The 15,803-nt window shown below is 62.6% G+C and overlaps 1 protein-coding gene and 1 pseudogene across 3 annotated transcripts; both read right to left on the reverse strand.

The window, feature by feature from the left end:
* Window positions 1-6,012: 6,012 nt before the first annotated feature.
* Window positions 6,013-15,138, reverse strand: LOC309648520 (uncharacterized protein). 2 transcript variants are annotated; one of them, XM_082437155.1, is made up of 2 exons: window positions 13,487-15,138; window positions 6,013-7,663 (listed from the first exon to the last, which is right to left on the reverse strand). In XM_082437155.1, the coding sequence occupies exons 1-2, from the start codon at window positions 13,676-13,678 to the stop codon at window positions 7,355-7,357; spliced, it is 501 nt and encodes a 166-aa protein (XP_082293281.1). In that variant the 5' UTR covers window positions 13,679-15,138; the 3' UTR covers window positions 6,013-7,354. The 2 variants fall into 2 exon arrangements, 1 of the variants encoding a protein (XP_082293281.1); XR_014256692.1 differs by lacking the exon at window positions 6,013-7,663 and adding an exon at window positions 12,123-12,238.
* LOC309648521 (thyrotropin-releasing hormone receptor pseudogene) lies at window positions 9,856-13,287 on the reverse strand (annotated as a pseudogene). Its single transcript has one exon. The product of its transcript is annotated as a thyrotropin-releasing hormone receptor pseudogene (transcript).
* Window positions 15,139-15,803: the final 665 nt, after the last annotated feature.

Raw genomic sequence — 15,803 nt, forward strand, 5'->3', positions numbered from 1 at the left:
TCTAAGTTCACGGGGTCCAGTGGATCTCCCAGTGGAGAAGCACCTCACACGACATCAAACACAGACACAGCACTCCGTCCCGTCACCACCAATTTCGTCAGCAAAGTCCAACCCTGTGAAGCTGTCAAGCTGTGCAAAATTCTGATCTTCACGCGAGAGCCCGAGCTCTGTCACCAGCACAGGCTCTGAGCTGGTCTCCCGGGCGCACCCTGGAGGAGACTCGGCCCCGTGGTGCACCTCGGCTCACGGCCACACCTGCTCCTCCCGTTTCATTACCAGAACCATTAAGAAGACAAAACTCAAGCGCTGAGATTCAGTACGATTAGTATCTTGCTGCTGCCTCATCAAGGACAGCCTCAGCGTCAGCTGTGGGGACACACAGGCCGAGGCCCGCTCCAAGGCCATCAGAGCAGAGGTCACCTTGTGCCAAAGGCAAGTGGCGTCTGAGTGGCTTTGACGTCACAGACCTTGAGGGTTCCACGGACCACACTTTGAGAACTGCGAGACTAACCATTCACCACCCCTCCACCCGGCTCAGCTCCGTTTCCTGAAGAAGAAACTGGAGGCTCGGTGATGTCAGTGCGGGGCCCCTCCAGCCCTGCCACTTCCGTCTCTAGCAGGACAGGAATCTGTGCGTGGCCCCTGCTCCCACCCCACGCAGCCCAGCTCTCTGCCCCCCCCCCCAGCCTCTATTAAGGCCCCCTCCCCTTCGCTGGGGCCCTCAGATGGCCAAGCCCCCAGGCAACACCCCCTCCACCCGGCCCCCCCTGCAGCCCAGCGATGACCCAGGTGTCCGTCGAGCCCCCACAACAAGAACACTTCACCACCGACAAAACACAATTCACACTATTTCACCCTCAGGACCAGCGTGAGGATTGTTCCAAGTGGCCGGTGAGAGGCGGGGGCCTCGTCTCCTAGGCTCTGGGGCTGTTCCCACCAGAGCATGGCTCTCCTAACCCTCACGCCCCCTGCCCACCTGCCGGCTCCCCAACTTGTCCCCGGCCCTGCCGCCCAAGCTCAAAGTCAGCAGCCACCTCGGGGAGTCAGGAGAGAGCTGGGGGGCTCACGTGGGCCATGGACACCTCTCCCCGTGCCTGCTGGCCCCAGGCCCTCCTCTGCTGGGAGCAGCCCTCCACCCCAGGCTCCGCGGTCCCCAACCGGCACACTCCACCCCCGCTCAACCGCAGGGCAGGTTAGAGGTTGGGCAAGGCCCCAGGCCCGCCTCTGAGGACCACCCTGGCGGCGTCAGTCGCCCCTGCCAGTGCCAGGTGGCAGGTGCCACGCCTCCCGGACAATTCCTTCTCAGTCACCAAATCCCTTCTGAGCCAGGGTCCTGACACGGGCATTCTCACTTGGCTGGACTGAGCACCTGGAACCCCGGGCCCAGGCCACGCAGAGCAACCCTGCCCAGAGCCAACCACTCCCCCTGGCACCCTTCTTCCCACCGAGCCAGCAGGCGCCTGTGGTCTGGGCCGGGGTCCCCAGCTCCTCAGTCAGGCGGGGGTGGGAGAGCCTGAGAGGGCCCCTGGCCTCGCAAGGAGGAGGACAAGGGACATGCGGGCTTGGGGGACCCGAGCCTCCCGAAGATGCACGACCCTGAAGGACCAGAGGCAGCGCCAAGCGCCCTGGGCGGCAGCCCTGAAGCCTCCTGGGGTCGGAGGAAGACAAAGTGCCGTGCATCTGTGTGGTGCTGACACCAGGCACCTACTGCCTGAGAACATGCCAGAACCCAGCAGGGGAGTGGGCGTCCCATCGCCCCAGGCCAGCCCCGCCCCGCCTGCAGTTAAAGGAGCACAAAGGCACCTGCGTCCATACACATCTGCACGTCCTTACTCAGTCTCTCTGGTGAACCTTCTTCCCTGGTGTTTTTCTCTGCAATTTCTTTAATGCATGATTCTCAGTCCCCTCTTGATCCTCCAGAACCAGCTCAGACCATGAGCTCGGCCTGAGACACCAGAGCCCTGAGGGAGGGGCTCTCCGGGGTCACCCAGCCTTGCGCAGCGCGCGAGGCGAGGCCTGTCGCACCTGGATGGCCTGACCAGCCAGCCACTGGACTCATGCCACTAGCCCAGGAGCTCTGGAGACTAGAATTCAAAACCGCGTGCAATGCACTCACTACCCTCGGGGCCCATAAATCAACGCTGAGCACCTAGGGAAAAGTGTTAGGGTCTCGGGAGTTTTAAGGAGAGGAAGGAGTGGTGGGGAGGATGGGAGGGAGGAGTGGAGAGGGAGGGGGAGGGGAGGGAGGCGTGGGATGTGGGAGGGCTGGGGGTGCCACCAGCTGGGGGCTGCCCCAGGGCTTCCTGGAGGGGGAGGGTCCTGGTGAAGGTAGCAGCTAAAGAGACACTGCCCCAGGCACAAACCCCGACTGACTGGCTGTAATGACACGATGCCCCCAAACAGTGAACCGCCCGTTCGGGCTCCACATGAAGCCGAGCACAGCGTCTCAGCTACACGGTGGTCACTCTCCTGGGACGGCCAGTGCGGCTTCAAAAAGTGCAAAGAGCCCTTCGTGTCCACGCACAAAGCTCAAGAAACTGCAAACAAGCATCTTACCTCCACGATGGTGACTTCAGGCACCCCCTGGACCGTCCACTAAGTGCCGCTGGGTCCATCCAGCCCTGTGACAACCAAAAAACCGCCATGCAGGCCGATGAGGTGGGTGAGACCAGCGCCGGAGGAGACCAGCACCGGGCAAATCGAGGGAAAACAAGCTCTGGGCCCGGTGCCTGCTGGGATATCGGGATGAGGCAGCAAACACGTGAGCAATTGAGTGGATACTAACTCAGCCCACCTGTGCCCCCGCGGCGTGCGGCCTTCACAAGAAACACGTGGGCCGCCGTGGGGCCGCTCAGCCCGCAGTGACAGCCAAACCGCAGACCCAGAGCAAGGGGGAGGGCTCCCCGGGGCCGAAGACCAGATGTCCCGGCAGGTGGCCCTGCCCTGGGCTCCTGTGGGGGGGAGGAGAGGTGTGACGGGGGTGGCCTGCGGGTGACAGGGCGGTGGTCTCCAGCTGGGCTTGTTTGGCAATCAGGGGAATCTCGGTCAGCTGAACTGGAAATGGTTTTCTCTGTAGCTAGTTTCAGGGGAACAAGCGGCTCTAATCTCAGCTAATCAACCACGAGATGAAGATCGGGGAGCTGGAGGGTCAGGGTCTGGCCTAGTCGCAGGTAACCCAGGGGGCCCTGAGGAAGAGTGAATCAACTCCACTTCATTCGGGGAAGTCTCTGCAGTAAGCCGTCTCCCAGGGCGCTTCGAAAAACAAGGGGTTTCTGAGGCTTCTTACTTGCCCCTCTTTTCTGGGAGCACAGACTCAGAGGGGACCCCGCCCAGACACCCTGGCTGCTCCAGCATTTCCCAGGGGAGCCCACTGCCCCCAGGGCCCAGCGCTGAGCTAGGGAGTGTGGCGATGTCCCTGCACCCACGGCGGCCCCTGCTGGAGGTGGGGGAAGTGGGTGACCCACACAGGCTCCCGAGAGGGGGCAGCAGGATTCGCTGGCTCCGCCCGAGCTGGGCCAGCACCGGGCCCCACGCCCTCGGCAGCCCTTTGGCACTCACCCCGAGGGCCACACACACTCATCAGAGAGCAGAGCCTCGGGGGAGCTCCGAATGGCACCGACTAAGCCAGCACCAGACACGGTGTCCCGATGGCCCAAGGGCGCTGCACGGCACACCCCGCCCGGGGCCCTGGCACCGTCCCTTTTCCGAGCACTGTTTTCTGGGCCTGTTCCCAGGCAGCACCCACTCTAACCTCTAACTGCTGCATCTACTCCCACGTGGCGACGGTTCCTCTGCATCGTCCAGGGCAGGTTGAGTTCTGAGCCGCAGCAAGTCAGGCTTCACACACGTCCCCACGGGCCTCCCAGCCCAGCTGGGAGTGAACCACTGGCGTCCCCCTCCACACACCAAAGCTTCCTCGCCTTTAGCCCCTCGGGGTGGGAAATCCATCCAGAGCACAGTGCTGGTCTTGGTCCCCTTAAACTGGGGGCGCTGCCTGTCACAGGCGCTGTCACAGTTAAGGGCTGGGGCGCCCAGCTGGGGGGCTGGGGCTGTCCGCCTGTCCCGGCGCGTCCCTTAGCGTGGAGCGGGTTGTCGCGGATTTGTTTCCCACCCAGGGCAGTGCGCCCGCCGCGTAGCTCTGGCCCCTCTACTGCAGGCGCCCAGAACTCTGGGCCCAGGCCCAGCACTGGTATTTTTGAGGCTCCCCAGGGGGTGGGACGTGGGAACGGCTATTGTGAGAACCAGGAAATAGAAATCGGAGCGACTGAGCGAGGGGCTTCAGGGGGAAGGCCTGACGCACACCAGGTCTGGGGAGCCCTGGACCACCCAACAGGGTTCCTGGGAGCTGTGTGTAAAGCGAAGCCGGAGCACAGGCTCACTCCTGGGCATCAGGGCAGCAGTTTGGGGTCCTCTCCGACTTTCAGAAGTTCCCTTCTTTCATTTGCAGTGGAGTGGGGTGCCCAAATTAACTTATTTCCTGATTTGCATCTATGTCCTGGGTAAGGGACAATAAAGCAGTCAACCTCCCTGTCAATGACGTGTCCCTGTGCCGAACAAAAAGAGAAGAGGAGCAGTTCAGACAGCAGGACCGGCACAGAGGTGAGGCCAGAACTCCCGTGACAAGTACCCTCCCTCGGCCCGGTCTTAACTGGGGGCAGGGGCACCCGAGCCCAGGTGTGTGACGGGGTGACGGGAAGGGTATCAAGAAAGGCCAGGAGGAGACCCGAAGCCTCACAGCAGGGTCTCGGTTTGGTTGGAGAGGTAACCTCAGCGTCAGGAGACCGTCCAGAAGGTACCAGACACAAAGCTTGAAGCCAGGAACAGAGTAAGCAGGAAAAGCTGTCCCAGCTGTGCTGCGTCCGTCGGCGCCCACGCAGGAAGGCCTGCAGAGCTCGCCTCCATTTCACAGATGAAGGAAGAAGGGGCCACGGCTCAGGGCTCAGGACATTAAGTGACGCGGCCAGGGCTGGCGTCTTAACGCCAGTGCCCAGACCTGGGCCCCGCACACCCTCAGAGGCCACAGGAGATGCTCACGCCCGGGCAGCCTCCATCCCCTTGGCTCAGCCACAAGGTCAAGGTGAGGGCGCCCTCCCTCCAGCGAGGCCCCGTCTTCTCATCGTCCCCCATCTGTCCCTCGGCTCTCTCTGGGCACAGACCCCCACCACGGCCCCAGCTTTTCAGGACGCCCTTCCTCCCTGACCGAAGTACTTCCTCGTTCCCACCTCCTTCCATCCTGGAAGTCACATTTGGGCGACCTCTGGACACACAGACCTTCTTCCAAACAAGTGTCCACGGAAAATCTGCTTTAATGAGCATCACAGGGGCCCAAGAGGAAAATAATTTCGGAGAGAATGGGGATGGGGTCAGGGTCCCGTGCCTTTGGCCTAACGAGCTTTGCGGTCAGGAGTTCAGCAGCTCACCCACAGTGGACAGGTGACGGCCTGAAGGTCTCCCGGCCTCAGCTTCCTCATCAGTAAAACCGGGAGAACTGGAGGTCTCCCTTGACAGGGTCGTTGCTGGGTTAGAAGGGCTGCTTGTAGCGGGCTGGCCCGGAGCCCCTGACCATCAGTAAGGACCACCAGGAGGACGGTCTGGCGTGGACAGGCGGCGGGCAAAGGGCCAGCGGGGCCCACTGTCTGCGGCTGTCACGTGACCACGGCCACACCCACTCACACCCACGCTCACGATCAGCAGGATGGACAGCCGCGAGCACCAATGGAAGGCCGGGCATCAGTTCTCGCGCTTGGCCGACACCATACGGCACCTGTAAACAGGCCGCGTCCTGCCCTGGGGCCCGGACCGCTCAACACATAGCAGGCCGCCTGCCGGGCCCTTGACCTAGCTTTGGGGTCCCAGGTCCTGGCCGCCCGCATGTGGCCCTCGGCCCAGCCTCCGCTGGCGCTTGGAGTCACAGCAGAGGTGACAACGGCTGATCTGTGTCCCCGCCCGCGATTTTTTTTTTAATATTTATTTATTTATTTATTTATAGCTGTGTTGGGTCTTAGTTTCTGTGCGAGGGCTTTCTCTAGTTGCGGCGAGCGGGGACCACTCTTCATCGCGGTGCGCAGGCCTCTCACTGTCGCGGCCTCTCTTGTTGCGGAGCACAGGCTCCAGACGCGCAGGCTTAGTAATTGTGGCTCACGGGCCCAGCTGCTCCGCGGCATGTGGGATCTTCCCAGACCAGGGCTCGAACCCGTGTTCCCTGCATCGGCAGGCAGATTCTCAAGCACTGCGCCACCAGGGAAGCCCCCCCACCCGTGATTTTGAAAGCACTTTCCATACAGAGTCTCGCCTGGGAAGTGGCAAGAGGAAACTGAGGCCTGCGGTTCTGAGAGCTGGGCCAGGCAATGGTGCCACGCACCAGCTGGCCCAGAGACACATCTGGCTCCCCCACGGAGGGCTTCTTCTGCCACCTGACGCCTGAATTGTCAACGCCTTTGGCTGCAGTGTTCCACCCAGAAAAGAGATGGGGCCCGAGAGCAAGAAGCCTGGGGCCTGGCCGTCCCATGCCCCGACCTCCCCCTCCAGTGCTGGGTGTAGAGGGCAGTGGTCAGCAAAGCGGGCCCCACAAGAGCAGAGCTTGAACGCTTCGGGCGAGGGGCTCAGGAAGGCTTCCTGTTTCTGGCTGAGGGGCCCGAAGAGACACAGCGCTCTGCTCTGTTTATGAGCCGAGGCAGCACCCCTCAGGGCTTGTGGTCCAGGGACAGAGCTCAAAGGGGAGGAGGCCGGAGGCCGGGGTACCGGCCAGCCTCAGCACACGTGAGTGGCGAGTCTGCCAGCGGTGTCTCTGGGTGTCAGCGGTAGAGCTGGGTACCCTTTCTATGTGGCACCAGGTGGCACCGTCCCACTTGGAAAACATCGCACACGGGCTCTGCCCACAGCCAGACTGACACATGCGATCACCAGAGACTGGAAATGCATTCCTGTAATACCCATCAGGACTTTTCCCCTGGAAAACAGAGTGCTTAAACGAATGAATAATAACAGATGGAGGGTCCTAATTTTACACCAGTGAAGGCTGGGACCCTCCCAGCTTCCTCCTGCTCCTAACCTCCCCCCCTTCCAGAGGAGGGGAGAGCGCTACCCAAATGGAGTCCAACCACCGGGCCAGAACTAGGACACGTGACCAGTCCTCGTTCATGGGGAGGGAAGGCACCAGGGACCCAGAAGAGCCGTTGGCAAAGGGGCATCTCCCCTCTCCTGGCCCTGCCAGCCACCAGCGGACAGGACCCAGCACAGGAGCAAACCGAGGGAAGCGAGAGGGGCTGGGCAGGGGGACGGCAGCCCTCAGATGGTGCTGAAACCAGGCCCCTGCTGCTGGAGTGGGGGCCCAGCTGCCTGAGGGCCCGTGACCTCACTCCCGCCGGTCCGCGTCTTCTGGGGTCCACGCTGTAGCTGGTGGAGCTGAGGCCAGCCGTGCACGTCTGTGGCTCCTCCACCCCACCCCCGCACAGCCGCTGGAAGGCAGCCGGAACTTCGGGGACACGAGGCTGTAGATGATGGGGTTGATGGCGCTGTTGGTGTAGACACAGGTGCGGCAGAAGAGGAGCCCCCAGGGGTCCAGGAACGGCTGGGCCACAGAGGAGTTGAGCAGCACCGGTGTGCGGTAGGGCATCCGCAGGACGGCAGAGAGCAGCACGACTACCGCCAGCACCGTGGTGACCTGCAGGGCGGGAGGGCAGCGGCGGGAAGCCCCTGGCACCCGGCACACCTCGTGACCGAGTGACACGGCTCCTGCCTCAGGGCATGTTTGCTGAGTAAGTGATGAGGACGTGACTGCAATAATCACTTAAACTAGCACTGCGTATGGCTCTGCGCTAAACGTTTCCTGTGCAGGAGCCCACGGCCGGCATTCAGAGCTGTGCTGGTCGATGCGCTCATAAAATAGCCCCACTTCAGGTGGTAAATACTCACTGCCCTGAGCCCCCTGGCGCACCCTATCCCCCAGACCTCTCAGACGCCCAGCAAGTAAAGACCGGATACCTGGAGCGGGGCCTCGGGCCCGGGATAACACAGGAAGGCCCCAGGTGGATGCTGTGGCTGCTGGCGCTTAGGTTACGTCCCCTGCACCGGGCCCTCCCAGTGGTTCTGTTATCATCTCCACACGAAGGACGAGGAAGCAGGGAATTCCCTGGTGGTCCAGTGGTTAGGACTCGGCACTTTCACTGCCAGGACCCAGGTTCAATCCCTGGTCTGGGAACTAAGATCCCACAAGCCACGCAGACAAAAAAAAAAAAGAGGAGGAAGCAGAGGCTCAGAGTGAAGGACAACACAGCACACGCACCATGAACCGGCTTCTCCTGCAGCCCGCCTGTGCTTGCCAGTGTCCTGAGTGGCCCAGCCAGCCGTGGTCATATCCCCATTCTACGCCCCAATCTGTTCTTTCAGCCCAGGAGTGAATCGCCAGGCCCAGGAGACAGTCCTGTCAGGAGGGGGGCCGAGGACAGGGATACTCTGTGCTCTTCCACCTAACTTCCAGCTGCCAACCCAGGGTCCCGGCTTCTCTGCAAGGGAGGAGGGTCAATGGGAGGGGAAGGGGCACGTGTCCTGGCCACCTCCGAGGGCAGCCTCCACTGACCCATGCAAGGAGCTTCCTGTGGGCCCCAGAACTGAGGGGAGGTCTCGGGGGGCCTGCCATCTGCTCTAGTCTTGGGCCCTCCCTGCTGCCGCCTTCAGGATGCAGGGGCAGTGGGTGGGAGCATGGGTGCTGGAGCCGGCAGGCCTAAGCTATGTGACCACGTCCCAGCTCTGTGACCTTGGGCAGCCCACTTAACCTCTCTGAGCCTCCCTCTCCCACTTGTGGCATCAGGAGAATAGCAGTGTCCTTCATGAATTGGTCTGTGGAGGGGTAGTGGGGTGAGGAGTCCCCATGAAGCCATCACTCTTTTGCCCCAGGAAGTTTGACATCTCTGTGTCCATAGCTTTGTGCTGGGGCCATGCTACGCCCTGAGTGCCAGCAGGCCTTGGCCGCTCTGTGCTTCTGCCTCTCCCTCTGTCTCTCCATCTCTCTCTCTGCCTCTGTCTCTCCTTCTCTCTCCGTCTCTCTCTCTGTCTCTCTCCCTGTCTCTCTCCCTCTGTCTCTCCATCTCTCCCTCTCACTGCCTCTCTCTCTCTCTGTCTCTGTTTCTGTCTCTGTCTCTGTGTCTCCCTCTCTGTCTCTCCCCCTCCACTCACATCTCTGCTGCTCACCCACAGGGGCCCTCTCTGCTCAGCCTTCCCCCTGCCTCAGCCTCTCCAAGTGCCTGTCGTGGTTACATGTGGGACCTGTGCACACCTGTCTGGGGCTCCAAACGTATGGGGATCCCCCTGAAACTGGAGGGAGGTGCAGCCCCTCCGCTCAGAACCCCTGCTACCTCCAGTCAGAGCCAACTGCTTCCCGGGCCCCCGGGGCGCCCACCCCGCTCCCCCATCCTTGCTGACCCTCGGTGCGCCAGGCCCTCCCCCTGCCCCCCTCCCCCGCCGCCTGGACCACTTCCTGGGTGTCTGCTTGGTCACCTCAGATCTTTATTCAGTCATCACCTCAGCAAAGTCTTCCGAACTTTCGCCTAAACTCCCACTCCTCCGGGCTCCATTTCTTCCTCTGACAGGGTCCATGTTTACTTGTCCTGCCATGAGCCCCGGGGGCAGGATGTTTATCTTGTTCTGTTCTCCCCCGTGTCCCCGCACCTAGAAACTCGCCTGGCACACAGTCGGTGCCCAGGGGACACCTGCTGAGTGAGTGGGTGGACGAACGTGGAGCCGGCACCCCCTCTCTGTCCATTCACGCCTCTGCCGCATCTCCCTGCCTCTCTGCAAACCGACCCCGCCCACCCCTGCTCCCCACCGGCCACCCCCGCCCACCTGCTTCCTGGAAGAAGGGAAGCCTTTGGCCCGCGGGGCTGCCTCCCCTGGCTTCCGGGCTCTGGCCGGTCCTCACCACCCCCATGCTGGCCCCCAAGCTGGTCCCCGAGCTGTGGCAGGTGGGCCGGGGAGCTCTGGATCAAGACCCTCCCTATGAGACTGTAGAGGACAGTGGCCTCCAGCAGGGCGTAACAAAGAAGACGGTGAAGTCCAGCAGGCAGATGGACAGGTACAGGCTGCGGCCCCCGGTGCCCGCCAGCGTCCAAGTCCACCAGGAAGAACCAGAGCAGGCAGTAGACGGACGTGGTCCCCCAGACGCCGGCCACGATGCACTTGGCCCGCGCCGCGATGCACACGGCCTGTGCCCGCATTGCATGGCAGATGGCGAGGTACCTGCAAGCTACAGGGCAGTCACGTGACCCACCTGCTGATCCGTGGGATTGGGCCACGGAGGGTGGTCCACTCAGCTAATCAGATTCCCGGATGGGGAACCGAATGTGGGTGCAGTGGTGGCACTGGCCCTTTCATAGGGGACCTGGGAGGCCATGTTGAGGCAGCCTCGGGGGCTGGCAGAGCAAAGGTGCCAGTCTTGAGGGGAGGGCAGGGCCAAGTCGGAAGGTGCAGCCCCTCAAGGTCCGGCCAGGCCCACAAGGTTCAGAGTGCCCTTGCGAAGACCTTGACCTTTGTGCAAGTCCCAGGGTGGGTTTTCTACCGTCCACCGCCAAAGGTCACAGGCTGAGGGGTCAAGGACATTGCGACCCTAGATGGGCACAGCAGGGGAGAGCCAGGACCGGGCCAGCGTATGGATGTCAGAAGGCCTCGGTTATGTCCCCGTTCTGTGTAGCCCTGGACGAGACATCCTAATCCTCTGGACCAATGTGCTGAAGGCCGCGCAGCTGGGAAGAGGCAGAGCTGGGCTTGAACCCGGTCAGTGGGTTTCAGCGTCCACATGCTTAGAGGCTAGATGGCCTCTCAGGCATTAATTTCATAGCTGGAAGAGGCCCAAGAGACTGTCCAGCCCCAGTGCCCACGTTCCCGGTGGGGACGCCAAGCCCAGAGAAGTGCAGGGTTGCCCTGCCATCCCGCAGCAAGTCAGTAGCAGAGGTGAGATGAGAAGCCCGCTTCCCGGCGCCTGCCCCCGCCCTTGCCGGGTTCCTCCAGGGTCCCACACAGTGCCCCCTCCATAAATGGGGAGCAGACTCAGTTTACCAAGGATCGTGGCCAGGAAGTTCTGGCCTGCAACAGGGGTCGGGGTGTACCTCCCTCTCCACGGTGAACGCCAGGATGAAGCAAGAGGAGGCACGGATGCCCAGGTACTGCAAGTAGGTGATGCCCAGGCAGCTGGCGTGGCCACAGACCCACTGCCCAGCCAAGCTTTTGGAGACGTTGGGCAGCCTGGCCGCCACCAGCACAGTAAGGTCCGCCAGGGCCAGGCTGACCAGGTAGCGGTTGGTGGGCGTGTGCATGTTCCGTGTGTTCAGCACCACCAGGACCACCGTGGCGTTGCCCACGACGCCCACCACGCACACGAGGAGCACCGGGAGGACCGAGGCCATCTTGTCCTCAGGCTGGGGACGGCATCACCGGGAACCAGGGACACGGTGCTGGGGCTGCCCGGCCCGCTCCCGCTCTCCATGGTGGCGGCGCAGGCGCTGGCGGGGGAGGGCGCTCTGGGAGGCGTCCACACCAGCGGCCGGGCCTCACGCCGCTGGATGAACACCTGCCTCTCCGAGAGCCCGGCCCCAGGGACACGCAGGGACCCGGCGCTCGGGACGTGACTGCCTGGCCAGGCGAGGGACAGAACAGGGATGCTCCTTCTGGTCTGTGCCGTAAATACAGTCAGCGAGCCACTTGCTCTGCCAGCCTCAGTGCCCCGGTACGCAAATGCAGACGGCCGTCATCCCGAAGATGTGAGGCCGAGCGGAGGTTAAATCTGGGAGGATGCACGTCAAGCCCCAGCCCAGCACCTCCTGAGCTCTCAGCGGCCAGCTGCTCCGTCACTAGGAAGCCACACAGCGTGTCCAAGCCCCAGCCAGCTCGTCTGTGAAACTGGGGGAATCAAGACACCTGCTTCTCAGGGACACGGTGAGAGTCCCACAAAACGACGAGGCACGGAAATTTCTGGGCCCGGAGCCTGGCACCTGTCGCATGTCCGTTACTTATGTTAAAATTGAGGCTTTAATCACCCTGGGCCTCAGTCTCCCCATCCTTCAGGGGATCCTAGCTCAATCCTGGGTGGGCTGTGAGGAGTGGATGAGACGGGAGCGCCCAGGGCGTCCGCAGGGCCCCAGCCGCGGCTACACGGGCTCTGCTCCCTCTTGCTCTGGAAACGCCAGGGTCACCCAGCCCCCCTCCACCCGTCGAGGTTCATAGGCGCCCCTCTCTCCCTTCTCAGCTCCTGGAGTGATGGCAAAAGGATTTGTATCATGAGTTGATCGAGGAGTGAAGTCACAGCTGGGACTCGGGCAAACAGGTGAAGGCCCAGGGCGCACACAACACTGATGCCACGCGATACACAGCACACCTACACACGCACACCACGCGCCACCCACCTCCACCCTTTAACCCCGTAGGTGTCACCGGCCAGCAGTGCCGCCTGCCTGCTCCCGCAGAGCCCAGCCTCGCCCCTGGCAGCCCCGCCTCCCCGTTGGACAGGCGCCCCAGGACCAGAGCGGAGCCGGAGCTCTGCTGAGCAGCGGGAGCCAAGGCTGACGCCACCAGAGCTTCACAGGGCGGCCCCCGCTGTGGCCCACGGGGCAGGGACCAGGGTGCAGAGTTAGGGCAGGGCTGCGAGAGAGCTGGTGGCCCCAGGACGCCGACCACATGCCTGCGCACACACGCAGCACACACACAACACACAACATACCCACAGCACACCTGCACCGCACACACATGCAACACAGAGTCACATGGTGTTCACACACGTGCACACACATGCTGCCCACACACACAGCCCAACTCCCCCTGTGCGCGGCAACACGCAGAAATGCGGACACACAAGCACACAGACACACACATGAACCAAGCCCCCCTGCACAGCATACCCGCCACACACAACGACACACACACACACATGCACCCACCTCTGCAGGCACACACTTAACTCACCCCACGCACACCTGTACCCACAACACAGGGACCCAAAAGCACACACAAGTACACAAATGCACATCACAACCCAGGCATCTGTGCTGTAGCTAAAGACACACACCATCCACGCTTACACACCCAGGTGCACAAGCACGCAGAACACGCCACACACCTGTGCCCACAAGGCGTCTGCTGACGCGGATCCACACGGCCTGAGGCCCCTCGCTCCCCTGGAAAAGAGCCTCTCTCCCGTTTAGCTGGAGGAGACGATGGCCTCAGGGTCACGGCAGCCGCCGCGACCCCAAAGGCTCCACTTCCCTCCAGCCGGCGGCCCAGGGTCAGGACAGACCCAGAGCTCTCCCAGCAGCCGCCCACCCCCGTGTGCAAGGCCCCCCGCGGCCCGGCGCTCACCCGGCGGCCCCTGCCGCCTCGGTGTCTCGGGGGCCCCCCTCCTCCTCACCGCCATCTCCCCCTCCTGCCTGCACGCGAGCCTGTCTGAACAAAGCCTTCCGCCAGGCGGGCAGCCAGGACCACCGTCTCCCAGCTGAGAGCTTACCCAGCGAAGAGCCTCGGCACCTTCCTCCTCCCAGAGGGGGACAGGGGGAGGGGAGAGCCGATCCCACAGCAAGGCGTCTGGTTCTGCAGGCTGCAGTGCCGCCCACAGACGTGCTGGGTGTTCACACGCACGCGCCCCGCCACCTTCTCCCCGCCCCCACCGGCCACCCTGGCGGGGCTGAAGGCAGCGCATGCAGCTTCCCCCGCAGGGACACCGGTGAGAAGAAAGCCCAAGCCCCCTGCCTTCCCCAGGCCGCGGGTTCGCCAGGCTGCGAAGGACCCCGCTAGCCCGCTGAGCCCCTAGAGCCCGACAGGAAGAGGCGGAGACCCAGGGAGGAGGTGGGGAGGGCGTGGACTGGTCCCCTTACCCGGGGGGCTGGGATTACTGGGGCGGGGGGCGGGGGGCTCCGATGTCTGGAATCTGAAGGTGAGTCTGGTGCGGGGACCGCCCCCCGAGGGCCTTCCACTGTGATCTGGAGAGGAGGGGACCCTGAGCTGAGCCTGTGCTGGCTGGGAGACTGAGGCCCGGGCAGGGGTGTGAGTGGTCCAGGTGGAGGAGCGGGACTGGGGCCCTGGCCTGGGGGCTCCAGGGAGCAGGGGTGCCCCACCCTTCCTGCTGGGCTGGGACTGCCGCTGTGCACCCCACGGCTGGCACACCTTCTCTCGGCTAGCCTTTGGGAACAGAGCCCGAAGGGGCCCCTCAGCTGGCTCAGAAAGCAGGAATCCCAGCTGTCACCCCCAAGTGGCCAGCGGCCTGGCTCTTCCAAGGCATTTAAAGTGCAGATTCCAGTCCCAGGCCCGGAGGCCTCAGGCTGGAGGGACCTGGGTAGCGTGCAGATCCCTGGCCACCAAATCGAGCATCCAGGCGAAGTGCCCTTGAATACATGTCTTCCAGAAAGACCAACAACACCTAGCGTCTTCTCTTGTTTCTTTATGTTTTGATCTTGGAACATAATATACTCAGAGAAAGGTGCACGGAACATGAAACAACGGTTGAATGAATAAAGCGAGCACATGGGTGCCATTGCCCGCCCCCACCCCGGGGGTGCCCTATCGCTGTCTTCTGTTCTGCCCGCCTCGGAGCTTTCTATAACCAGAGCCACTGCAGCTGTGTCCTGCTTATTCCAGTGACACCGGCGGGTGGGGACTCACCTGGCTGTGTGTAACCAGCTCGTCCATTTCCCCTGCTGTGTGATTCTCCGCCGTAGGGCTGGGCTGCAATATGCCCACGCGTGATGGACTCTCAGTGGACTTCTGGGTTGTTTCCAGTTTGGGGGAATCAGGCGCCACTGTTGTGAACACTCGCGTACATGAATCCTGGCTGAGTGCATTTTCATCTGCTTGGTCCCTAAGATGTGATTCCCAGGACCTGGCCGGACACAGAGGTGAGTGGAGGTGGGGGAGGGCTGCTGAGGAGGAGAAAGGGCGGCAGAAGAGACAGCATGCCTGGCAGGCTGTGGTCCCACTGCCCCAAACATGGCAGCCCAGCCCCCCACTGGGGCTGCCTGGAACCCTGGGAGGGCCACACGGAGGGCTCCGCAGCACCCGGGGGGCAGGGGTCTCCCTGGCTCTCCCTGCCGCCCCTAACCCACCTCCTGCACCTCCCCCCTCTCCTCCAGGATGGCCCTCCCCTGGGAATTCCGCTCCCAGGGTGGTTCTGGTGCTGAAATCACCACGCTGGACTAGGATCTGTCTTCAGCCTCACGCTGGGCCCTCGCTCTACACCCCTCGCCTTGCTCTTGGGCGCGGGGCTCCTCCTTCTCTCTCTCGGACAGGAAAAAGGTGCCAGAGGGGCAGGGGCGTCGCCGCCCAGCACCTACGTACAGAATGCCTCACCCGCCCTGAGTTCTCACCCACTAGCTCACCTGTGCACAGACCACAGCCCGCAGACTTTCCCGCGTCTCCACCCTCCGGGTGCCCGTGGAGTCCTGCAGCCAGCAACACCCCGCCCAAGCAGCACAGGAACCCTCGGTGGCTTCTCCCAGGTATGATGCAGTTACGGAGCTCTTGTTCACAGTAAGACAACTCGCTGACAACTTAGATGTCCACTCAGAGTGGTAAGGACTTGATGCTATGTCCCCACAGCTGGATGTCTGGCAGTTAAAACAGATGTGGCTGAGAAAAACTGATTGGCATGCAATCCACTGAGTTAAAGGGCGGGCTGCAAACGGTAGGTGAGCGCTCTCACCTGTTTGCAAAATGTATTCGTGTCTAATAGCAGCCATCCGCCAGGAGCTTGGCATGTGCCAGGCATGGGGCCCGGCCCTGGGCATCTTGTGTGGCCATCACAACTATCCCCTCATGGTGGCAAATGTTAT

The sequence above is a fragment of the Balaenoptera physalus genome, assembly GCF_965194825.1.
Source record: "Balaenoptera physalus genome assembly, chromosome: 19".
Taxonomy (NCBI): Eukaryota; Metazoa; Chordata; class Mammalia; order Artiodactyla; family Balaenopteridae; genus Balaenoptera; species Balaenoptera physalus.

Bases quoted from the DNA above. Each gene is read 5' to 3' on its own strand.
- LOC309648520 (XM_082437155.1), bottom strand. From the start codon at position 13,678: ATGCGCTGCCTTCAGCCCCGCCAGGGTGGCCGGTGGGGGCGGGGAGAA. The intron at 7,664-13,486 runs GTAAGCTCTCAG...CCCGCCCTGCAG, and splicing joins GTGCCGAGGCTCTTCGCTGG to GTCACCACGGTGCTGGCGGT.